The sequence below is a fragment of the Cordyceps javanica genome, chromosome 2 (genome assembly GCF_051103115.1).
Source record: "Cordyceps javanica chromosome 2, complete sequence".
Classification (NCBI taxonomy): Eukaryota; Fungi; Ascomycota; class Sordariomycetes; order Hypocreales; family Cordycipitaceae; genus Cordyceps; species Cordyceps javanica.
This window is the reverse complement of record NC_139296.1, coordinates 5,108,829-5,133,165: the sequence shown is the minus strand read 5'-3', so window position 1 is coordinate 5,133,165 and position 24,337 is coordinate 5,108,829. Positions and strand designations below refer to the sequence as shown.

At 53.6% G+C, this 24,337-nt stretch overlaps 4 protein-coding genes across 4 annotated transcripts; all 4 read right to left on the bottom strand.

Moving 5' to 3' along the window:
• Positions 1–1,287: 1,287 nt before the first annotated feature.
• On the bottom strand, positions 1,288–3,793 carry V2A60_004032 (acetolactate synthase catalytic subunit; the record flags this gene model as incomplete). The annotated part of the gene is made up of 3 exons (XM_083255356.1): positions 1,288–1,346; positions 1,416–3,271; positions 3,636–3,793. 3 exons carry the CDS (start codon positions 3,791–3,793, stop codon positions 1,288–1,290), a joined length of 2,073 nt encoding a protein of 690 aa, XP_083111482.1.
• Positions 3,794–7,287: 3,494 nt separating this feature from the next.
• Positions 7,288–9,114, bottom strand: V2A60_004031 (uncharacterized protein; the record flags this gene model as incomplete). Its single annotated transcript, XM_083255355.1, has 2 exons — positions 7,288–8,933; positions 8,979–9,114. 2 exons carry the CDS (start codon positions 9,112–9,114, stop codon positions 7,288–7,290), a joined length of 1,782 nt encoding a protein of 593 aa, XP_083111481.1.
• Positions 9,115–15,804: 6,690 nt separating this feature from the next.
• Positions 15,805–17,306, bottom strand: V2A60_004030 (uncharacterized protein; the record flags this gene model as incomplete). Its single annotated transcript, XM_083255354.1, has 2 exons — positions 15,805–17,018; positions 17,066–17,306. The coding sequence occupies 2 exons, from the start codon at positions 17,304–17,306 to the stop codon at positions 15,805–15,807; spliced, it is 1,455 nt and encodes a 484-aa protein (XP_083111480.1).
• Positions 17,307–20,636: 3,330 nt separating this feature from the next.
• V2A60_004029 (galactokinase) lies at positions 20,637–22,689 on the bottom strand (the record flags this gene model as incomplete). Its single annotated transcript, XM_083255353.1, has 2 exons — positions 20,637–21,705; positions 21,902–22,689. The coding sequence occupies 2 exons, from the start codon at positions 22,687–22,689 to the stop codon at positions 20,637–20,639; spliced, it is 1,857 nt and encodes a 618-aa protein (XP_083111479.1).
• Between the last annotated feature and the right edge of the window lie 1,648 nt (positions 22,690–24,337).

The following is a 24,337-nucleotide window of genomic DNA, read 5'->3' as shown; positions in this document are numbered from 1 at the left end:
TTAAGGTCTAAGCCAAGTACATATGCCCATCCATTGGGTACCAACATTGCAATCCAGTGTCGACACTCTATACTAGGATGAATGGAAAATAATTTTCAAGTAGGGGTTACTTCTTATAATAGCCAAGGATGAACGCTACTGTCAGGGATAGAAGTTTGAGGCCAACTTCCAGGATCGGGATACAGACTATCAGGTATGTTAGTTCTTTCTTGGCTATAGCTCTGCCTAATTTGTAAGGCTTTTTAGCCGCCCGCCCATCATCTTCGTTTAGCTTATCTGTTTTGGATCCTCTTGAGCCTAGCAGCTTGAAGTTGCTGTTACCCCGCTCGTTCGCTCGCTGTCGCCAGAGCCAATCCGTTCCGTAGGACAAGGAAGCCGAGGAAAAAAAAGCAATCAATACCGAAAAGTGACAAAAGCACATTCTCCTCTCCTTGCCCAATGTGGTGGACATTGGTGTGAATCCAAAATTGTTGCACCCCGGCGGCGGCCGGGCCCCCGCTCAGCCGGTGAATAAAGAACCCCCCCCCCCGTTTCCGTGTGAAACAATGTTGTTGTCAAACAATGTCCTTGTTCAAAAAATTTGCCTTGCCTCTCCCGTTGGGGGGTAAAAACCATCCGCGTCCACAACCCCGCGCCAAACCACCTTCTCCCCGGCCGGGGGGCCGCACCGCAGGGTCCCCCCACTCCGGCGCGGCCGGCCCCATCATGTATTCCGGCATCCCCGTCCGCCAACATTCCGCAGCAGGCCGGGGGCGGCGAGATTCTTCCACGCCAAAGCCCTCGGGGTATCTTTTGGCTGTTGAGCTTTGGGATATGTATATGTCTAATTGTCAGAAAGGGGGGCTCCTTTTTTTCGCATTTGTCACAGGACAGACGGACTCGTTGCACAAAACAACAATTGCACTGGGACGGGGGGCGGGAGGGGCCGTCGAAGCAGCCAAAATCGGAAACCCAACAAGGGAAAAGAATTCGAAGGGTGGTTACGATGGAAATGGATGATATTCACAATCAAGAAAAAAGTCAAGACTCCTTCAACTTTTTCCTCTTTTAAAGGGGCCCTTTTTTTCTTCAATGACCAAGAAACCAGAAAAACATTCGCCCGTGGGCACATGTGAATTTCAATATTACACTAATAGATTGCATGTCCGCCTCCAAAAAGGGAAAGGAAAAAAAACGCCGGACAAGCTACAGCTTGCGTTTTGCTATAACAAAAAGAACAGCATAATTACTTTTGTATGCATCCCATTCGAGCGGCATCCAACGCCAACGACTGAGCTCAGAAATTTCTTACTGGTGCAGACCGCACGTCCGTTGCTTCATCAACTCGCGGCGGGCCTTGTCCTTGTCTGTAAAGTGTCAGTTAGTATGTGAGAAAAAAGAAGTAAAGGCAAAGGGGGTGGGGGTGGATTTCTCACCTCCGTCAAAGACGAGGAATTCGTGCAGGGCCGAACCAGCGGGAACCATGGGCAGGACAGGGACCTTTTTATCAGTCATGACCTCGAGGAGGGCCGGGCCGTCCGACTCGATGAGCCACTTGAGGCTGGCGACGACGTCGGCCGGGTCCGAGACGCGACGGCACTGGACGTGCATGGCCTCGGCGAGCTTGATGAAATCCGGATTGGCCTGGTGGGTGTGGGCGTAGCGGTCCTCGTAAAAGAGGTTCTGCCACTGGGTGACCATGCCCTGCTCCTCGTTGTTGAGGACAATAACCTTGACGCCAATGTTGAACTGGGCGGCGGTGGAGAGCTCCGTCAGGGTCATGTTAAAGGAGGCATCGCCGTCAATGTCGACGACGAGGGCGTCGGGCTGGGCAACCTTGGCGCCGATGGCGGCGGGCAGGCCGTAGCCCATGGTGCCGAGACCGCCCGAGGTGATCATGGAGCGGGGGTGACGCCAGCGAAAGTGCTGGGCGGTCCACATCTGATGCTGGCCGACGCCGGTGGAAATGTACGTCTCAGTCTTGCGGTCGGCGGTGAGGTTGCTGAGCTCCTCGATGACGGTCTGGGGCTTGATGAGGCCGCCGCGCTCGGTGCGCTCGTAGTCGGAGAGGGGCCACCTGGCCTTCCACTCGGCAATCTTGGCGAACCAGGCCTTGCGGTCGTCCATAGAGCGGGGCTCGACCGAGTCGAGCATATAGCGCAGGTTGGCGGCGACGTCGCCCTCGATGGCCTCGGTGGCCTGGACGACCTTGTTGATGTTCTTGGGCATGATCTCAAAGTGGACGATGCCGCCGCGCTTCTCGGCGGCGGCGGCCTTTGCGCCGGGGGCGAACTTGCTAATGTTGCCGGTGACGCGGTCGTCGAAGCGGGCGCCGAGGGCGATGATGAGGTCGGCCTCCTGCATGGCCATGTTGGCGTAGGCGGAGCCGTGCATGCCGAGCATGTGGAGGGACTTTTCGTCGAGCTCGTCAAAGGCGCCGAGGCCCTGGAGGGTTGTGGTGACGGGGATGGAGGCCTTGTCGGCGAGCTGCTTGAGGATCTCGGGCCCGCCGGGGGACTGGATGATGCCCTGGCCGGCGTAGATGACGGGCTTGGCGGCCTTGTTGACGAGGTCGGCGACACGGTGGATGGAGGCCTGGAGGAGGCGGTCGCCAATCTCGATGGCTGCGAGGGAGGCGGCGGAGGGCAGGGAGGGCAGGGCGGTGTCGGTGGGGATGGCGCGTCTCAGGATGCCGGCGGTGACGTCCTTGGGCAGGTCGACGAGGACGGGACCGGGGCGGCCGCTGGTGGCAATCTCAAAGGCCTCGTTGATGCGGCGAGGCAGCTCGGCGACGCTCTTGACCATGACGTTCCACTTGGTGCAGGCGCGGGAGATGCCGATGACGTCGGCCTCCTGGAAGGCGTCGCTGCCGATGGCGGTGGTGGGAACCTGGCCGCAGAAGACGACCATGGGGGTGCCGTCGGAGAGGGCATCCTGCATCGGGGTGATGACATTGGTGGCGCCGGGGCCCGAGGTGACGAGAACGACGCCGGGCTTGCCGGAGGCGCGGGCATAGCCCTCGGCCATGTGGCCGGCGCCCTGCTCGTGGCGGGGGAGGATGAAGTCGAAGTGCTCCGAGTTGTAGATGGCGTCGAAGACGGGGAGGATGGCGCCGCCGGGGTAGCCAAAGATGTGCTTGACGCCCTGACGCAGCATCATTTCGTGAAAGATTTCGCCGCCGGACTTGCCGATGAAGGACTCGTCCATTTGGCTTTTCCGGGGGTTGACGAGGGGCTGGACATGGCCTTGGGATTGAGCGTTGAAGGCGGGACTGGGGACGGCACGAACGGTGCTGCGACTGTTAGCATGGTGAAGAATGAAGACGGGAGTATGTGGTGTCGAAGGGGGGGGGATGATGCGAGGATGTGGTTAAGCGAGAGACTGGGAATCAAGGGCGAATAGAAACGCAATTGCGTGCCGACGTGTTTGCTGGCATCACGAACGAAAGCTCAAAGGCTCAGCTCGTGCTATTCGTGACCGGCCGACGACTGACTGACCGACTGACTGACCGATGCCGGCTGCGGCTCTGTGGAGTCTCCCAAAAAAAAAGGTGCAGTCTAGCAGAGTGGAAGAGAGAGGGAGAGAGAGAGGAAGAGGCAGGAAAAAAGCAGTCTTGTTATGCAATTTTCCAATTGTTCAATTCCCCTCCAACGTACCTAGCAGAAGAGGTCGCCGTGGCGGCCGTGGCTTTATTTCTTTGCGAGAGCGGCAGTTTTTTTTGCGTCCGCGAGGTGACGGGAGCGGTTGTGGAGGTAAAGGGACGCGACTGGCACAGGGCCTTGACGGCCTTGTTGGCCTGGCGACTTCGGAGCATGGTGATATTTCAGCGGTCGAATCGGAGGACGGACAAGGTGTGAATTGATGTGCAATCAATGGGAATTGATGCCGGACCCCGTCGTTTTGGAAGACGAGATGTTCGAGAGAAGGAGAAAGGGATATTTTTTTTTTGGGCGTCGTGAGGGAAGAAGAGGGAGGGAAGAAGAGATCAAAAAAGGTTAAAAAAAAAAACGGGTGGCGAGAGGAAGTTGTCAGCAGGTTGGTAGGCAGGTCGGTAGGTCGGTAGGCTGGTAGGACGGTACCAGGTAACTACCTATTGCCTAGGTACCTAGGTGCTAGGGAAGCTAAGGTCTGCTAGGCAAGGTCGGTCACCCAGGTAGTTTTAAAAGAACAGTGTTTGTTTTTTAAAGCAAATCAGACTGCGGAGAAAAAAGGGCAAAAGACGAGAAAATCAATTCAATTCAAATCTCTAGCAATGAATTGGCATTCGAGTCAAGATGTATTTTATTCCGACACTCATGATGGATGTTTTATATAGTAGACGACGGACTCGCTGGCAAGGGGGGGACGGGGAGGGGAAGCCCAGGCCAGCAGCCCCCAGCCGTGTCCGAGTCCTGGGGCGAGCTTTGCTTCTTTCGAGTCAGCGCCACTGTCCACATACCGAGTAACCAGAGAGAGGGAGAGGGAGAGGGCCGATTTTTTTTTGCATCTTGGAGTCATTTCTCCATCGGCGCCACGACCGGAGGGGGGGGGGGGCGACTTTTTTCCCCCCAACGTTGGAATTCTACTTACCTACCAGCACCGAGGGCTGATCATTCACAGGCATCCCATCTTTCTCCTGTCTCTTTTTCCTCAGATGCGACGTCGTTGAAGCGAGGCATGACTAACACTGACTGACCATGGCGGTACCGACAACTACATACTTGCCCAAGATCAATGGCCAACGACCAACGACCAGAATTGATACAACGACAAATAGAAGAACAATTTAACATGCCTTCTGCCATGTTGCACATCTCTCTCTCCCTCTTCTTTCTTCTTGATTTCTTTCTCCTCTTTTTCTTTTCCCCTCTCTCTCTCTCTCTCTTGCTCTCTCCCACACCTTTTCACATGCCTCGCCCTGTATTTCTTCTCTGCGGCTTCGGAGCTAATAAAATACACCAAACCGCCCCCCTCTCTCCTTTCCCCTCTCCCCCACCCCTTCCACCCCCCCGGCCTACCTAATCTAATCTACTGTCAGCACTCTCATCCAGTCACTAGCCCGCTATAACCAAGTCCTTACTACCATTATACTTGTTGCCTCCCTGCTCGCTGCCTGGCCGATCCGCTTGCCACTTCTCCTATGCGCGCTCAGCACTTGATAATAACGATTACATGAAGCGCCGACATGTCCCTCACTGAGTACTGGTAAGTAGTGCCTACCTAGGTAGTTAGTAGCTACAGGTACCTATGTATTGTTTGCCATGTGCATCACCTCGATCAACTCTTTCAACCGCCATGCTCTCTACCACAAAACTCCCCTCGGTGCTATGCATTCCGTCATTAGCTGATTCATGATTTTCTGAATTTCAATTCTTTTTCTCCGTGTTTTTTTTTTTCTTTTCTTTTTACAAATGAAAAATGCTGGTGCCGCCAGTTCACGCTTTGCAGCACTGTATCACGCGACTAGACTTTATATGCTTCCCTCCCACAACTTGGTTTGTTTGCCACTTTTTTTTTTCAGGAACAAAAAATAAAAATAAAAATACAACCACACCGTAGGAAAACAAACAAGCTCTCTACACACTCGTATTCTTTCTCTCTCTATTTTCTCTTTCTTTCTTTCTCACTCCTTTCTTCCTCACTCTGTCCCAAGCAACTCACTCGTCCATTCAATTTCAATTTCCATCTCTCTCTCTCTCCCCGCTATCGGACCTCGTCGACTACGACCCCAATCGTGGGGCGGTCCTGCGTCCGACACCGGCTCACTTGCCCAGTCCGGCCACCAACGTTACAGGGGGGAGACGACGGGATGCAGATTCATTAATGCAACACCACGCAACAAGTTCATCACCACCACCACAACCACCTTGGCATTTCCCAGTCTCGACGTGCACGCATCACGGTATGCATGCACAAGTGATGCGGTTATGCAGCCCGTCGCCAGTACACGCGCCATATCCGCCTCCGTCACCGACCTGTCTGTTCTCCACTCACGACACCACCAACAACAGCCACGCTTCACCAGCCATATCCAAGTTGCGCCTCTACACTTGCCTGCACACACCAGATCTACGCCCATCACGTAATACGTACACATGCGTCGTCGGGTTCACTTGCGTCCATCATCAAGTATCGCTTGCACCATGTACTCATGCATCTATCCGTGCATCCAGGCTCCTTGCACAGTTCATCAGACATTCACACGCATCTGCATCTTCTCATCGTGCATTCGTAAATCTAGCTGCATCTACGCCTCTATACCCTTGTAAACATCCCAGATCTACATACACATCTTCTCCCTCTATATCTATATCTCTATATATAGAAATATCCTATACATATGTGTATACATATATAACTTGTATATATAAATCTTCTTCCTCTACATCTATGCCTCTACGCTCACTTGACCATCCCACGCTTGTACACGCATCTTCTTCCTTTTTCGCATCTACACTCACTCGCACTGTCAGCAAACAACCACTCTTGTCATAAATGCAGTCTATTCGTCATCTTCTCTTGCGTCCAGATCGGGAAGCGTTTCCAATCCCACTAGGCGCTATATACACAACATTGATCCAATCACCCTCCCCTTCCACCTCCTCCACCTCCTCCGCCTTTTTCTCTTTTTTCCTCTCTTGTCCAATTTTGACTCGTGCAAACTCGTTATTTTGCAGAAATGCCGTTTTCCTCTTCCCTTTTTGTCCAGGAACAAAAACACAACGAGAGAAAAAAAAAATACAACACTGTAAATGGTATCTCGAAAGATGTGTAAAAATAAATATAAAAAATCGTGCACTATTCAAAATGTCCCAAAAAAAACATCGCAATCGCAGGTGGTATAAATGGAAAGAAGAAAGAGCCATGCGGATATCCCAACCAACAGACAAAAACGAAAAGAAGGAAAAAGACAAAAAGAGCTGCCCAACATCTTCTGGTATTAGAAGTACATTATCATCCCACCTACCGGGCGCATAGATGAAAAACTTGCCAAAAAAGAAAGAAGAATGAGAAATCAAAGACTGACGACGAATGAAAAGATGGGGAAAAGAGTGTAAAGATACCATGATGGAAGAAGGAGAAAAAAAAAGAAAGCATCCGCCCAGTGAGTGAAGAGGGTTGGTGGTATAGGAGACCAAGCAGGTCCCGACATGTCCGGTGTAAAAATGGTATATAAAAAAAGTGGTATCCGAGTATAGGCATATGCGTGTTGACGTTCGAGTTAAATCGAGGTATAGTAAAGAGTGCGAAGAAGAAAAGGAAACGAAAATGAAAATAGGCAATGCGCCTTCATGAGCTGCCCGGCGATGGGCATGACTGTCTGCCAGCCTACATGCCCATTGATGCCGGCATCATGCCGCCCATGTCCTGCGCCGACATCTTCTTGCTCGGCCGCAGGCTCTCCATGCTTATCACCCGGCTCCACGAACCGGGTCGCTTGTGAGGTGTCGGCGTGCCCGGTCGGACTACAGTCGGCGCGGGGCTGGTGTTCATGGCATAGTTGTACATCCCGCCGTTGCTACCGAGCTGCGGGTGTGGGTTGTGGTGCTGCGCCTGGGTGTGGTAGTTCATATGCATGCCGTCCATCTGGTGGTGGTGCATGCCGTCCATGCCCTGCGACATTGACGTGTCCATGCCCGTCCACGTCGCGTACGCCTGGTCCTGGCCCTGCAGCGGATAAATCATCGGGCTCTCCATCGGTTGCTCCATCGGCTTCTGCATCACCGGCTGCTCGGGAGCAAACTTGGGCGCGTCATGCCACACAGTCTCGTTGGGGATCTGGAATGGCGTACCGGGGTGCGGGCCAGCCGCACCACCATCCTCTGCCATGACTGTGTCCGGCACCATCTCCGTTACGGGCGTCGGTGTCGGCGGTCGGGACGCTCTCTTTGAGTTGCGGCCAGACAGTCGAAACACAGTCTGAGTGCTCGACCGATACTTGGAAAAGCTAAACGTGGAGGAGTTGTCCTCCTCGCCCTTGACGCCCGCTGGCGGCGAGGCGCACTGCGTAGGAGCATCGACGGGGCACTGGTTTCGGTAGGGGAGCTGAAAGTACGACTCGAGCTCGCCGGGAGGCGTCGCGCCCGAAGCAGAAAATGGTGCGTTGCCGAGAATAAAAGCGAGGCGGACAAGCTGAGAAATGTCGGATCCGAGGTGACGGGCTTCCAGCATCCGCCTGAGATCTCCCGACGAGCGTGCGCGCCATTGCAGTTGCTGGCGCTTCTCCTTGGGCCAGATGCACGTCTTCCATACCGGCTTGACTTGCTGCTGTCTCAACAGGTTCTGGATCTGCACCTTGTACTCCCAGTTGCTCACGTCAAAGTCGTCCTCAAAGTGCTTGGCAATGTGTTCGAAATGCTTGTCGCGCGTCGCCGACGCATCTTCGGCTGACGCAGCCTCAAAGAGGCGATCGCGGCACGTCGCAAATCCACAAGAAAAGACGACCTGCGGGCATAATTCGGTTCGAGCGGTGCTGTTGGGCAGGGCCTTCATGCGATGGGCCTCCTTGGCGTGGGTGCTGTAGGCGCGCTCTGTAGAAAAGGACAGGTGGCAGCCCTTGGTGTGGCATATCCATACCACGTCCGAGCCGTGAAAGTTGTGCAGGTGCTTCTTGAAGTCACTCTTGCGACCAAAGCCAACAGGGCTGCTGTCGAGGTAACACATGGGGCACTGGTACTTTTTGCCAGTCGGTGCAATCAGGCGTGGTGATGGGTGGGAGGCGCCCTCGGCGACCATGGGCGACGGCACGGGGGCAGGCGAGTCGAGCCACGAACGCTCGGCGAGCTTTCCGGTTTCCGCGTCGTGCATGGGAGGCATGTCAGCGACTACTTCGGGCCATGTGTGCTGGGTGTGGATGGAGGCTCCGTCGGATCTGCATTGAGATGCTTCAGAGCTCGTCCATGCCAAAGAGGGAGCGCTCATGCTGGCACCGGTGCTGCTCAATAATGTGTTGGCGGAGAAGATGGAGGCGCGCGCTGATGGATTAGCGTCCGTCTTGGACAAGCAGCACGATTACATACAAGATTCTCCGTAGCCAGTCAAGGCATACATGATGCTGGAGTGTCCATACTTTTGGACTAGCGAGGTCAAAAGCTGGTGGTCTTCATCGGTCAGAGGTTGAGGGACACTCTCGTCGTGGCCATTGAAGGGAAACATGGTGAGTTGTCCAGGTGACAATCGTCGAGAACAAAGGCGGCGCAGTCGTAGGCAACAGTATCGAGATTCTTGCGTGGTACCGTTGCGTAGGGGGAGATGGCCGGTCTAATGTCGCCACAGGTGAATGCCGAAATGAGTTCAGCTATCGCTGAAAAGAACGGCGATGAACTGCGCAGCAACTCTGACTGGGCATGCGCGGCGATGATTGTCGTCGTGAGAATCACACCGTCGAGTTGAGCCGAATCGAGCCGGCGACGGGTGATTCAAAGAGGCGATATGGCTGGTACGATGTTGTTGTTGACGCCAAAGAATATCGAAAATCCAGACGGGAGTCGTTGGAACTAAAGGCGCTGCCTTGAGCTGGAAGAGGCTGATGAATGTTGAGAGAGCGACGTTGAGGATGTAGCCTTCTCTGCGTGTTGTAGTCGATAAGGCCGGGGGGGGGGCGGACAAGTAGTAATAAGAGGGACCGCGTGCTGGGGGGGGTGGTCATGGGTGAGCAGAAACCGGGGCGAAGCGAAGAGCTTCTAGAATATCTAGAAGAAGGGATCACTCAGAGAGAAGACGAAACCCGCTGCAGAAACTAGCAGGAAAAGGGTAGCAGAAAAAGGTGTCCAGCCGAACAGGCAAGACATCGCAGCAGACAAGGTTGCTTGGTCGTAACAGAGGTGGGCATCCGGCCCCTCTCGCCTGGGGCTTCGCAATTGGTGTCGTCGAGATGGTGTCGAATCGGCGTCACCCATCCCAGGCCAGGCAAAGGGTCAGCCAGGCCATGATCCCCCCCCCCCCCTGCTTCCCAAGCCCAAAGGCCCCGTTTCAGGAACCAAGTCATTTCTCACCGCAGACCAAGGCCATCCTGAAACGTAGCGTCGGCAAGGGCTACCCATGCTGATGGGCCCGCTGACGGAGTCTGTGCGGTCAAAGTGGGTGTGCAGAGAGGGACGAAATGGCGTTGCAGAGGCCCTTTTTTTAGTTTGGATTGTCTTGAGCCAACCAGAATCTCTCCCGCGCTGCCTGACTAGGTGCTAGGTTGCTGGGGTCGGTCCAGTGGTGTCGTCTTTTGTGTGTTGGCAAATTGCGTCGGACAGATCCTGGTCGCTTGGGTGGGCTCACGTCTTGCTCGACATGGTGCTGGTTCTATCCTGTCGTGTCGTCTCGCACACCTTTTTTTATCTCTATTTTTGCACCTCTCTCGTACCGGTCATCCTTGGCGTCGTCGTCGAACAAGACTGCGCTAAGTAAGTAGCATGTTGATAGCTTAAAAAAAACGAGTACCGAATCATCCGCACGCACGTCGGTCTGAACTCTTCTGCCACACCTCAAACCGTCGGCCAGGCTCCAGCCTTGTCTTTCCCCTCCCCCCGGCCGGCTCAGATCGGGCCGTCCGTTGTGTAGTTTGCACAGACACAAAAGTGTTACTCGGAAGGGCTCTACTCGGACGGCGGCTGCAACCGTGGGGATGGCACCCGACCGGCCGGGTGTGCGACATTGGATTTGGTCACTTGCTCGGCAGCAATAGCCCTTTTTGCGGGCCAGGCAGTCGCCAGGATACACAAAAACGCGGGTTCGCAGCCATCGCGGCGGCGCAGAGCATTGTGCAACACTTTTTGTCATTCGCGCCGTCGCGCACGGAAGGCCTACCGAAAGGGCAAGCGATGTATCAGTAGCAACGCTTGACACTAACAAGTAAGTAGGCGGCGGTGTGTGGATCATGAACCGCTTCAAGCTCCACAGGGACCGGCAGATCACAACTGTTCAAGGCACCTTGCTGCTTGCCAACTTGACTTCTCTTTGAGAAGCGAAATGCACGGTTGTACTTGCGAGAGCCGTCTGTTCATGGATTGCATGTTGGTGCTCCCTCCGTCTCCGCATCATCTGCCCCGAGTTGGCTGCACGAGTGCGTTGTCGCGGTGACTCTACCACCCACATTCTTGATTCGCGGCCCAGCTCGAAAAGACATTTGGCATGCAGGTTGTGAGGCACACAATGACGAGGAGAAAAGCCTAAAGCTTAGCTGCATTTGCCCCTGCCACCGTGCTTGCCTGCTCGAGGCAAGCAACCCACAGCAAGCTGGTTGAAAATAGCAGTGTGGCGCTTTGCAGTGTCCACCGAGTCTATTCAGGCTGCTTCTTTTCCTCTTTTCTCTGTTGGCGGACCATTGCACCGGGTAGCCTATCAAGTAGCAGTATGTGGCAGCCAGAGCCTGCGTGCTGAGGAGGCGTGCCGATCACAAGCAGCCCAGCCAAGCGGCTGAGACCCGAAGCCACTGAAGGCAGCCTTTTTTCCATGTCGCATGTACGTACGTTGAGCACGACAGCGAGGCAAAATGGCGCATTCAAGCTGACCGTCACTTGATGCCAGTACGCCTTTTGCATCATCTTGTCCAGGCGTGCCGGGACAAAAAAGCAACAAGGTCAACGTGGGGAGGGGAAAGTCTCGGTGTACGTAGTTTCACTCACAACAGCCTAAACCATTCATCCCCGAGCATTTGCTGCCGAGGGTGGAGTGTATCGCTTCTTCCTGATCCTGGTGGCTCGATCGTGTTCGCTCCACCACTCACCGCTCGATCCTGCGTCGACGATGGAGGTGTTGATGCTGGGCGATAGTTCTTCTTTGAAACGGTAACCCGACTTGCCCGAGTCGCTCTCCCATCGCTCCAAAGGGGGTTAATGGGGGTATCGTCTCGTCAAAGATTGCCCAAAGGACTGCCGCATCCGGCCATTTGCGGCGCTGGGTTTCTCACGGCTAGCATGGTGGGCAGGGCGGGCATGGCGGGTACGCCTCGGACATTTTTCCCGCGAGCCTCTGCCGTGGGATCTCGGCCTGCTGCTTCGACGGCGTACCAGTAGACACGGATGGACAAGCTCCGCGGTAATGACGGTCATCTATATCAGAAATGAATAATAAAGAAAAGGAAGTGACTCTTTCCGGCGCGGGGGGGTGGCCTGGAGGTGCGCTAGACCAGGCCGCACCGACGCTAACAAGCGGTGCTAAAGGGGTGCTAATTGTAGAGTCGCAACACTTGCACGCCACTTTTCTTGTTACTGATACGTATACAGGTCGAATGGGGGAACTCATGTCCGTGGTGTGGCAAGGCTGAGTGCAAGTTGGGATGGACCCAGCTCGGTTGCATGTTCTGACGTGTTTTGCCTCTACTCGGCATGCTCAGCAGCCCGGGGGGGGAGGCAGACAGCAGGAACAGTTTACCTACCGGTTCGGAATCTTCCTTCAACCTCGAGCTGGCAAGGGCAATGGTCGAACGGCGCATACGCGACGATTCATGCCTGATGTGATGCATCAAAATGATGGCAAGGCTGAGATGAGAGGCCGCGTGGGGGGAGGGAGGAGGAAAAAGATCAACTAGGCAAAGACAGATGTTGAGACGTTTTGTCGTGCAGAGTTCAACAACCCAAGTAGAAAAAAAATCGAGATTAAAATATGAAAAAGAAAAGAAAAGAAGAAGGAAAAAGAAATTATTTCCCCGACATTTGGCACGGAGAGTTTGACGGCCCGTCACACTCTGCCGACAAGTCACTTGATGTCTTGTACTGCGTGTCACGACCTGCGGTACCTGGCGTCGGTTGGTCCCTGCCAATAGTGCACTGTGGCCAGGCCAGCATGTACAACGACGCACGACAACGGTACTGATTACTCAGCACGCAGTACGGAGTACTTTGTGCATCATTTAGCCGGGCCGCAATAAGTATTACTTGTTCAATCCATATCATTATCATGATTATTATTATCATCATCCTTATCATTATATCACAATCATTATTACTACTACTATTATTATTATTATTTCCATCGTCATCTCATGCCCAGCAAGGCGTCGTCTCCTCCCCCCCCCCCTTTCTCTCATTGGCCTCTTCGCAACCACTCATACCACCAACCCAGCTCACCAGCCACCATCGCAGCCCCCTGCCCCCAACCATCATCAATTCATCCATACTGGTAACATTCCCCCCCCTCGTCAACTGACCACTCACAAATTCTCAATGAATCTCTGCGCCCAAAAGTGGCTGTCCGCCCCTTGTATCTTTTGTCGGCGAATGGGAACGGCCGACTTGCTCACCAAGAGGAGCCCAGCTTGCCAGCCCTCTGGGCCAGAGTCTCATTGATACAACCCCCCCGGACTACTTACTTAACCAACCGCTCCCATTTCAGGAAGGGAACGCCGTCTCTTTTGCTTGGCTCCGCCGCTTCCGCGCTGCCTTTTCTTTTGGTCCTTTTCTTCACGTCAACTCATCATTACTGGTAGTGACCCAGTAGGATGGTACTATCAGATCACTCCTCCAGCGAGCCTCCTTCTCCCCCTCCCCCCCTGTGTCTCCTCTCGAAGAACACAACTATAACGTCGCGCTAATATCAATATCAATATGCTCATTAATATCTACTCTCGGCAAGCAAGTCTCGCCTTTTTTTTTTCTTCTTCTTCTTTTTCACTGTAACCTCAAAAGTAAAACTACGCAAGACGTAGGCGACGTCCGACGTTTTGTGCAAATGGCCTGCTGCGCCTTGCACGTTGGTCCAAGCCCGTCAGATGCTGCACACAATCTTTTCTTGTTCATGCTTCATCGTACCATTTCATCCTCATGTCCGCAAGGCCCAGACACGGCGACCTGCAAAGCCGAGCGCGTCCGCCCGTCATCTCAGCCTCGCTGCCGCATTGCGTGCATTACTGGTACCACACAGTTGGAATCCGTACGGATAAACGCAACGGCCATCTCCCGGCGCAGAAAAAAGGAAAAGGGGCGGGGGAGGGAGGGGGAGGCGTTCCCCGGGTGCGCATCTTGCGCGTGTGCTTGGTCTTTTAATGCACACCATGCATCGTCGTGGGATAATACAATGCATTCCGCGCCTGCTTCACTCGGTTGTGGCCGTTTTATGCGACGGCCTCGCCGATGCACCTTTTGCACCGTGCAGAAAGAAACCTGTCTCAAAGAGCACCGGGGGTGTCCAATAAGCAGCAAGCAGCGGCAGATCTTTAGCAAAAAAAAGGCTCGGTCGTTGCGGACATGGGCATGGGCATGGCCTGCTCCCCCCCTGCATGACAGCAACGTGGCTCCAGAGTAAATTGGTTTCTAACCAAGCAAGCTTCTCATTGTTCCCAGCTTGCCAGCATGCATCTGTACTCAATAATCCAATGTCTTCGACACACTGCAACGTGGGCCACACCCTGCACCGGCGCTGTCTCGCACACCACGACTCGCCGCGGGAAGGGGGGAGGGGGGGGGTCTCCGTCCCGACGGTTCTTCCTATCGGCCAAGTCAAGACGTTGCTTGATCCTTTTTCCCCAGTGTTTCCCCCAGCATCTTCTTTAATAATGAATCGCTCAACGGCCTGCCTTCCATCACTTATGGATCTGTCAGAAATCCAGGAAATCTCTTACTCTGACTCTCCTCCTCCCCCTCCCCTCCCCTCCCCAGACCACCGTCGCCGCAAGCAACCAAAGGCGGATCGTCGACGCAACGCTCCCCAACTGACACCTGCAGCCACGGGCAAATAAATCAATTTACTCCCAAGCGAAAAGGGGGGGGCTTCGCTTCACGCCATTTTGGCAAACCTGTTGTTTGCCCAGGCCTAACTTTTTGCCTCGAGTAAAGTGGGCGGCGCGGTGTGCGGCGGCGCAGCCTGTCGACCATGTTTGATATAAAAGTCTTCTTTGTTTTGCATGCCGAAAATAGATGGACTGCATAAAGCCCCGTGTTTCGCCTCGACTGGCGACCCAAACTCGTGATACATCACGCGAGATTAAACTTTTCTTTTTCCTTCTTACTCTTCTTCCCAGGCCTACTAATTTTATCAGTCTCCGAGTAATTTGACCTTGCTCACTTTTTTCGTTATTGATTTTAACCTTTTGCGGCGTTTCTTTATCCGATGAGGCTGCATGAATCGTCCGGTCGGCAAGGCGTGCATAATGATGATCACGTTCGCGACCAACGTGTTTATCTTTGTGTGCTTGTCCGTCCTGTCAAGTTCATGCCTGAGTGCCACACGCCGTTCTTGTTTAGAAAAAAAAAGGAAAAAAAGAAAGAAAGAAAGCAAAAAGCAAGAGAGAGAGAAAGAAAACAAAGAGAAAGCAAGAGAAAAAGAAGGAGAACACACTGCATGGACACTGAATGCACACAACCTTACATGTAGAGAGAGCTTAAAAATTCGAACCATTGAAATTTTCTAAAAAAAATCGAAATCTTGAAACCAGCGGTGCAAACAAAGCGCACCCATCATTCGCGTGTGCTGACTAGCAAGATGCAAATCATTCTAGGCCACCATCCGGAATTGCTGCTTTCCGTCTCTATATGATCATCATGATTCAAGCTTATGCGCCGCCCAAGTAACTGCGATATTCAAGCTGTTGCCGTAACAGTTTATATAAATAAAGAAAAAATAGGAAATGAATCAAGATGAAGCTTGACTGGGGAATCGGGGGTAAAAGAGAAACGAGCCGCCAACATAATCTATCCAAACAAACCAAATGAATCAAGAACAAGAAAAACCGCCACACCATCAAAGAAACCCATCTACCTGCACGACTGAGTAGATAGTCTGTGCTGGTATGGTACGTCATCTGCTTCGGTAACCACACCAGAGGGTATCACCAGACACGCCCAACGTCCGTTCACAAGTTGCTGTCGAGCCCGGCCAACATGAAAGAATTGTGAAACACGTTCCCGTCAAGTCTCGCAACTAGTGATGACTCATGCCTTGCGTCAGGAACGGTGTCTCTGTCTCCATGACATACCCGTTGTCTATGAGAAATGATGGCATATCGCGCTGTCCCGTATATCCATGCTGCGCTGGCACGGCTGGGTACATTCGCGGGTCAAGCTGACTAGCCTCAGCTCCCATAAACACCTCTTGCGAAGCTCTCGCATACAACTGCGTCATGCCATCCCCCAGAGGTGTTTGCGCAGCAGCATGAATGCTACCGGAATATGCCGCAGGCGAGGGTGAGGGGTCCGCGCTCCTCCTCATGCCCATGTCGGGTGCTGCGACAGGCTCTGGGCATGGAGCATGTAGTTGATAGGATGAGTCATAGTTGTATTGGTTAGGCATCTTCACGCCGCGTTGGTTCTTTTGCATTCGCTGTCGTCTCCTGCCGAGGCTTTGCGCTCGTGGACATGCACGATCTTGCAGTGCCAGTAAGGGTCGCTGCTCCATGTCGTCTCGCTCAAGGTTTCCTGATCCAAGTCTGAATGCCCGCTGCATAATCTCGTTCTTGTTTGCAATGTTGCCAGTCATCAACTCCCTTCGCAGCGTTGTCGAGCATTTCCAATCCCACTTCAGGCCAGTCATGTCAACATTCTGGAGCAGCCCCTGCATGCGGCTTTGGCGCAGGAGATTTTGCATTCTCGTCTCATATGACCACTCGGCACACTTGTCATCGTCATAGTGCTTGATCACATGTTCGATATAATCTCTGAATGTCTTTCCGTCGTCACCGGTGGGAGGGGCTTCCCAGAGCAGCGAACAGTTGGCGAATCCGCAGGCAAAAATAATTGGTTCAAAGATGACAATCTCGTGCTGTGTCATCTCATTATTCGAGATGACTTGCTTGTGTCGCCCGTCTATCTTGATGTGTTGGGCAAAGAGCTTCTTCGATTCAGTCCAGAATGTGCACCCCGGTACCGGGCATCGATACTCTGTGACGATGTGGTGAAAATCCCCCATGTGGCGCTTCAGGTCGTTCTTCCTAGCGCAGGCGACTACATGGTCCATCTCTTTGCAGAAGCCACATTGGTGGCTTTCCTTGTCCTTGTCCTTGCTGGGCTCCGCCCCAGAGATAGACCGAGGAGACGCGGAATCGCGAGAGACGCTGCTTTGAGAGTTGCGGGGGGGTTTCTTCGCGCGCCTACCACGTTGTCGGCGTGTAGCAAAGTCAGATGGTTCTGAGCTTAGCTCTGCGCACTGTTAGTTCATCTTCGAACCACCCTCGGAGTCAACTCACCTCTGATGCCGTAGTGTCCGAGCTGGCTCTGCAGAAAAGGAACGCGCTGATCCTCGGGTATCTTCTCCAGCAGATGTCCAATCAGGCCCTTGACATCATCCGTACTCATCGTTTCCTGAGTCTCTGCCATGATGGTAGGTTTCAGTGTGAAGGCCGATCTTGGTGTTGTGACTGCTGCTGAAAAGCTGTTGCCCTCCGAGTAAATGCTAGCGGGTAGATAATTTGGTGTAGGAAGCCTCATGGCGGGATTTTTGCAGCGTGTGTCGTATTTAAAAGCAGAAGCTTGCAATCATGTAGAACAGCATCCACTTATCAAATTTCTTTGTGGCAACGGCTCGTAGCAAACTATAAAGTAGCGGAAGAAAAATACTTTTCATATATTCGGTTAGTTTGTGCCTCAAGTTTCCGCGTTGTGCCTTCTTTTCCAAGTGGCAGCAGGGCCAACAATACACACTTGGATGATTATCCTCCGGGACGGTCAGTCATAGGCTTACTGGAGGTTGTTGTCGTGTGTGAAGTTGGTTCGAGGTGGACCACTAACACACTGATGATGTCGTGAGGGTCAGCTGGTGTTGGGCGAGGCTAGATGGAACTGTGGCTGCGTGACACGCGTGGGACATGGATGGTTTATGAATCCTGCAAGCCAGCGCCTAGAACACGACCCTTTGATCGGGCTACTGTGCCAGGATGAAAAGTCGAGGCGGTCGGCAAGGGGATGGGTGTACTTGGGCGAACCCGGACGTGACAGATGACTGAAGTAAGTTAGTCCGGCAGCACGCCACGTCAAGTACAGACACTTTGTGATGTGGAGCCAGAAAAACGCCCACGGTGTAAGACAGAATACTTACCTACGCTAATTCAGAAAGAAGTGCTAGTCGAGTTACACGAGTCTTGGTCAGGGTTGTGTTGGTAGATTGCCTGTGGTGGGAGGTTGGCCGATAGGGGTGGGATGCCAAACCAGGATCTACCAACGCACCCTTCCATTAGCTTAGCCCAGCGAGGCAATAAATAAATGTCTAGTTGTAAAATGTGCTAGGGCCCATGCAGGGCGAGGCGGCGGGGGCCGGCCAGAGAGATCTGGCCAACACGCCCGAAATAATCAATGAGCAGGTCGAGACGACTTGGGCGGCGGCACGGTGGGGTGCACCACCTTGTGACGGGATAAACGAATGGTGCAAGGCCGTCTTGACTGGGATATCGGTAGTTGGGCATGCGTCTTTCTGAAGTTTGCGAGCGAGGACTTGAGTCGGAGCTTGCGCTGGGGCAGTGTCGATTTGGGCCGTGGCGGCATTGGGAAACATTCTAGAAGGTCGTTCGCGCGCCAGGGTTTGGTGCGTCTCCAAAGGCAAACGCAGGCTAATGCAAGACCAGAAGCTGAATGGTAGTGGAGTCGCAAGGAAAATGCATTGGGGGCATAGCCTTGTTGATGATGAATGGCGATGGTGTGGGTGGGTGGGTGATGTCTGTGATGTGTGTGTGTGTGTATGTGTGTGTGTGTCGGTGATTGGTGATGAGTGATGGGTGATGGTCAGGGTTGGTGACGGATGAGGTGCTGAATGAACGTGGCGGAGAGAAAAGGAAGGATGAAGGGGGGTGGACCGAGATTTGTTTTCTCCCGTCAGCTGTCGGACTGCCAGGCCAGATTCGGACACTTGGCGATTCTTGACCTTTTCTTTTCTTTTTTTATTGTGAGCCTCTTTTTGACTCGCCACCCACCACCACCAGCATCATCATCATCATCGTCATCATCATCATTATCAATGTCAACCTCGCCATCATCATGGGCAGAACAGACACCATCAAACAGCATTCACCATTGTCAGCAGCGGCGGCGGCGGCAGCAGCAGCAGCAGCAGCAGCGATGCCGTTTGAAACCTTGAGCCCGCAAACAGCCAGCCGCAAGACGCAGTGTTCCTGGCTCAATTCGGGGTCTAAAATAGAAGATGAGCCATGACCATTTGCTAGCTGGATCTACAGCCTACGGTTGCCCCGATTGATTGTGTTGTATTCATCACGCACAAACCCCCACAATCTCTGGAAATAAATCTTGCGCTAACTGGTTTTCCAACCACCAGTAGTTAGTACGCGCGCGCTAGCTGTTCGACCCTGATGAGTCGACTTGGGGCCAAGCTGAGCAAGGCCGGTTTCTGCCTGCCATGATGCACTCGATTGTGGCACGATTTACTCCTCACCACGTTTACGTATTTCTTCAAGCTCGGTGTCCGAAAGAAGCATCCCAACTCGCCCACCCAGCTGCCGCCAACCACCTGTAGCACCAGCTGTCCACGTCTGTCCTCCCGTCCCACACCAAGGCTGGCGGATCAGCACCCGGTCCCACTGTTCGTGCGCAGAACAATAGCAAGCGAGTCCTATTCATTACCCTTTTCGGATCCACCCCCTGTTGGCGGTGTCGCCGACGTGCTGCTCTGAGCCCATCGACAACCCTTAAAAAAAGGTCTGCCGCTAGTTAAAAGGCGAAGGCGAGCACCTGGACTGGGACATGGCGCGCCCAGGAGCCTTGTTCAAGGTGTGGCTATCCGTCGTGGCGTCTTTTAAAGAAATAACTTTCGGGATCTCGGCCTCCTGGATTCTAGGGCCTCGCCGTTGACCGCTGACCGTTGACCGCAACGCGTGCGGTGATTGGATGTCGGCAGTGTTGTGTCGCCCCATGCAAAGTCGACCCCGACATGACACTCCGAAGAGGGCCGACCTGATGCAGCCACCAACGACGTCTCACGAGACTTGAGCGCTCTGCGCATAATGTTGGTTCCCTCACTTCGTACCCGCCAACGGTTAATTGATCGCACTACCCGTTCGAACACTCACCCGTTCCGTACAAAGTTTGGCAAGTGCCTCGGCGAACAACGCTGCATTCCGGTTGCAGCATCCAGGCCATACTCGGGCACCAACAAGAGACACTCAAGACAGGGTCCAGCCACGACCTGCTAACATCGGTGCGAGACGATGTCCAAGCCCAAGGGACCATTTTCTGTTAGATTAGCGGAGAAATAGGGCGCAATTTAGTTTCCACACTTGATTTTCGTGGACCCCTCCCCCCCCCCCTCGCCTACTACCTAGGGAGCTTGCATCTCCGCGGCCAGCCAAGCCCAACATGATGCGTCGTGATTGGCACCACGCATGTATCACATTCAGAGCTTCCATTCAGTAGATTACTACACTGTCAAGAAGGAGGCTATCAACGGCAAGCCACAGCGCCATGTAACTCGAGCGAAACCGATCCGCACGCTAGGCAATCTTTAGCCGGACCGAGCCCCCAAAAGTACTCGGTACACGCTTGAATTCCGCACTTGATGTGGTACTGAGCAAACAAGAGCATGTCAATATGATTATAAAGATGAATATAGATGTGAATAAGAGTATGTAGGAACGGAGATGGGTGTGAATGCACCCTAATGAGACTGAATATGAATATGAATATGAATAAAATGAATATGAATGAATATGAATGAAAATGGGCATCACTATCAAATTTGAACATGAATAGAAATATAGATATAAATGTAGATGTGATATAAATAAAGAAAAAAAAAGAAAGCATTGTTTTGGTTATTTACAGTGTAAACGGCCCCGCGTGTCCCACCAGGACAGCGCTGCCTCTGGCCGGGCGACTGACGACGACGGCCTGGGCCTTTTGCTGTTGGGTGAGGCCTCTGGCGGCGTAGTATTGCTGCTCCAGCGCGGTCTTGACGGCGTGCACCTTGTCGACGGGTACGAGGTGCACGGTGCAGCCTCCCCAGCCGGCACCCGTGAGACGGCTGCCGTAGGCACCGGCGGAGCGCGCAATGCGGCAGATGTCGTCGATTTCAGGGCAGCTGCACTCGTAGAGCTCGCGGCACGAGTCCTGGGTCGCGTTCATGAGGTCTCCGAGCGTGCGGTTCATCAGGTCGGCGTCGGCCGGGGGCGCGTGGCTGGCGTTTTCGAGCAGCTTGAGGAAGCGCACGACGCGGAGTGCCTCACCAAACACGTGAAGAGCACGCTGGCGGATCTTGAACCGATCAGCTCGGACCGTAAACTTGGACATGTACCGGCGTTCGAGATTGGTCACGGGATCAGCATCGGTGAGACTAGGGATAGCAGCAGCAGCAGAGGCAGCAGCAGCGGCAGCGGCAGTGGCAGCAGGAGGGCCACCTGCAGCTGCGGAAGACAAGCTTTCCTCGGCCGCCATCTTTGATAGGTCCGCCGCCACAGAGTCTTTGAGGACGCGGGCAAGTTCCTCGCGGGTATAGCCCTCTTCCTGGGTGAGGGTGTTTTCGGTCAGGGTGACGAGGCGCTGCAGCTGCTCCTCGGGGTCGACGCCGGCCAGGTTGCTGGCGGCGTAGACGTCGTGGAACCCTCGCAGGCTGGTCTGCAGGGGCCCAGCATCGAGGGGGAGGCTGGTGCCTGGTGGGTTCAGGACGGCGTTGAGGTAGCCGGCGGCCAGACTGCACTCGACGACGCGCAGGTTGTAGCGGGTCGGGGCGGTGTCGTGCTTTGTGGACGTGACAAAGGACTGGGCGATCACGAATGCGAGTTCCGGGTCGGTGCGAGGAAACCTGACGGGCTTGGCATCAAGATGCGGGCTAAAGGAGACGAAGAGGGCAGATCCAAGCTCCGAGAGGACTGAAGCTGCCTGGTCCATCCTGAAATTGGTTGCATTACAAGCATCAAAGTTGTTAGTGGGTTGTTGTCTCGGATGTCAGGGTGTTTTCAGAAAAGAAAATAGTTGAATAAATAAAAACAGAAACATGGCAAAGTTGTGGATGATGGGATTCTACAAAGAATTGCATGGGGTAAAAAAAAAAAAAAAAGGAAAAAAGAAAAGTTTTTGAAACTCACCCCCCAGAGTAGACGCCGACGGAGCGCTCACTGACAATGGCGAGCTCGGTCAGCTCCTTCTTGTCGACAGGAGCGTGGCTGTTGGCGGCCATGACGGCCAGGGCACTTGCGCTCACAAAGGCAGCGCTCGAGCTGAGACCGCCGCCGACGGGAACGGTGCCATCCATGACTACGTCCATGTCACATGGACAAAAGTCGGTACCCGCATCCGTGGCCTTTTTGCGCAGCAGGGCCAGGGCCCCCTTGAGGCCGCTCTTGAAGTAGTTTGTCCACTCGGAGGCCTTGGCGTCAATCTCAATGTCGTCGGCGGCGACGTCGAGGTCAAACTCGCGCGAGGGAAACCGGGCGTGGTCGACGTTGGCGATGCGAATCTTGTACGTCTTGGGCGGTGACGAAGGGAGCGCCGCCGGCGCCGGTGCCGGCGAAGGAGGCGATGGGCCGGTGCCCACGGGCTGCTGCTGCTGGTTCTGCTGGTTCTGCTGGTTCTGCTGCTGCTGCTGCTCCGACGGCTGCGGCGGCCGCGACCGGGCCGAGACGGCAATGATGGCGTCGGCGGTAATGGCCATGGGCAGGACCGAGTAGAGCGAGTAGTCAATGTGCTCCCCGATGATGTTGACACGGCCAGGGGAGCGAGCGACGAAGCTGGGCGGGGGACCGCCGCCGTCGCCAAAGGCGGACTGAAACCTGGCGTACAGGGCGTTCCATCGCGACGCCTGGTCGGCGAGGGCGTCCTCGGGGTAGATGTCGGCCAGAGACGTGACGAGCGGGACCGAGGACGAGGAAGCCATGGTTTTGGTTTGTGGTGTTGTGACAGACGGAGGGGGCCGAAGATCACGTTTTTTTTTTTGCGACGGTGACTACGGTGAGATTGCGTATGTATGCGTGTATGTGGTGTTGTTCTTTTCTTTTCTTTTCTTTCTTCTTTTTTTTTTTCCTTTTCTTTTTCTTTTTCTCCCCGTCTATTCCAACACCGGGGGTGAGCGATGATCCGACTCCCTGCGACTAGGATTCCTTGTTCCGCGACAAAATAAATGAGAGAGGAGGGGGGGAGGGGGGCAAGAGAGCGAGAGAGCGAGAGAGGTAAGAAGAAGAAGAAAAGGAAGGGAAAATGGGATGATGATCAGGTTACACAGCAGACAAATGTGTTGTCGTGTGTCGTCCGATGCTGGTCGAGCTGTAAGCCTCAGACGGGGGAGGGGTGGCGGGGGTAGCTTTCCTTTTTGTTTTTGCCCCGCTAATTTGAAAGCTTCTGGATGGTGCGCTTGCGGATAATTACTCGGAGTGGCTCATTAGCCAAGTGACGGGCTGTTTTTTTTAAAAAAAAAAAAAAAAATAGAGATGACTTAATAAATCAGTCCCCCACCCTCTTTTTCTTGTTCAGGTAGAACCAATTTCCCTGCGCTTGGTTGTTCCAAGTAGCACTCTAAGTACTTGTCTACTAACACTCTACCAGTAGGTACTTGGAGGGGGGGGGGCAAAAAGGGGGGGCGGACGAGGGCAAGATATCTGTGGGGTTTTGCTGTTGGTGGTTTTGTTTTCCCCTCATCTTGCGCATGGCGGGGTTCTCTGCGTCATTCTTGCGCACCAGAGAGATGAAGAGATGAGAGGTGGGCTGGCTGCTCCAAGTACCCGGGAAACGGAGAACAAGGAACCAGAGCCAGGAAATGATGTAACTGACGCTCCAATGAGAATTCTGGGACGACTCAGAAGAATCTCACGTAGGTGAGACTTGGTAGTGACACGTGAATGGCATGTGGCTGGTGACGCAGATGATGAGGGGCCGTCATTTGCTTTTGTTGGTGAGACCACAGACGACCTTTATCTGCCTGCATATCTACATACATGTTTGCGGCCTGAATATTCGTAACCGTGGCAGCCAGCATTACCTGTGCGTCACCATGTAGCCCGACTGGAATGATTTTTTCCATTCATTTTTTGCCGCTTGAATTTTCCCTGGCCTTGTTCTTCAACGGTGGTCTTGCAGCATCAATTCAACCCATGAAGGTGTAGGGTAGTTATGTGCCTCACTACCTGTTATTGGGTACTCCGTACTACTTACAGCCAGCCACCCACAGGCGATGCGCAAGACAGATGGACGCAAATGGTGTTGAAGGCCGATTCATTTCTCAAAAAAAAAAAAAGACAAAAGAAGATATAAAAATAGTATATTTCAATAGTCTAATCAAGGAAAAAGAAAAAAAAAAGCCGTCCTCGTGTACTCTGTGACAGACTAGCCGACGAACCTGAGTAACCTAAGTAAAGCCCGCAAAGATCAGGTATGGTACTTACTTACTCCGTACAGTCACTGTGTAACCTGTACCTACGGCCAGTACTTGAGACCGGCCACCGACGAGCGGGGGGGAAAGGGGGCCTGACTGACGTTGACTCGTCGAAAATGATGAAGAATTGCGCCAAATTATGACATTGTTCAGTGAT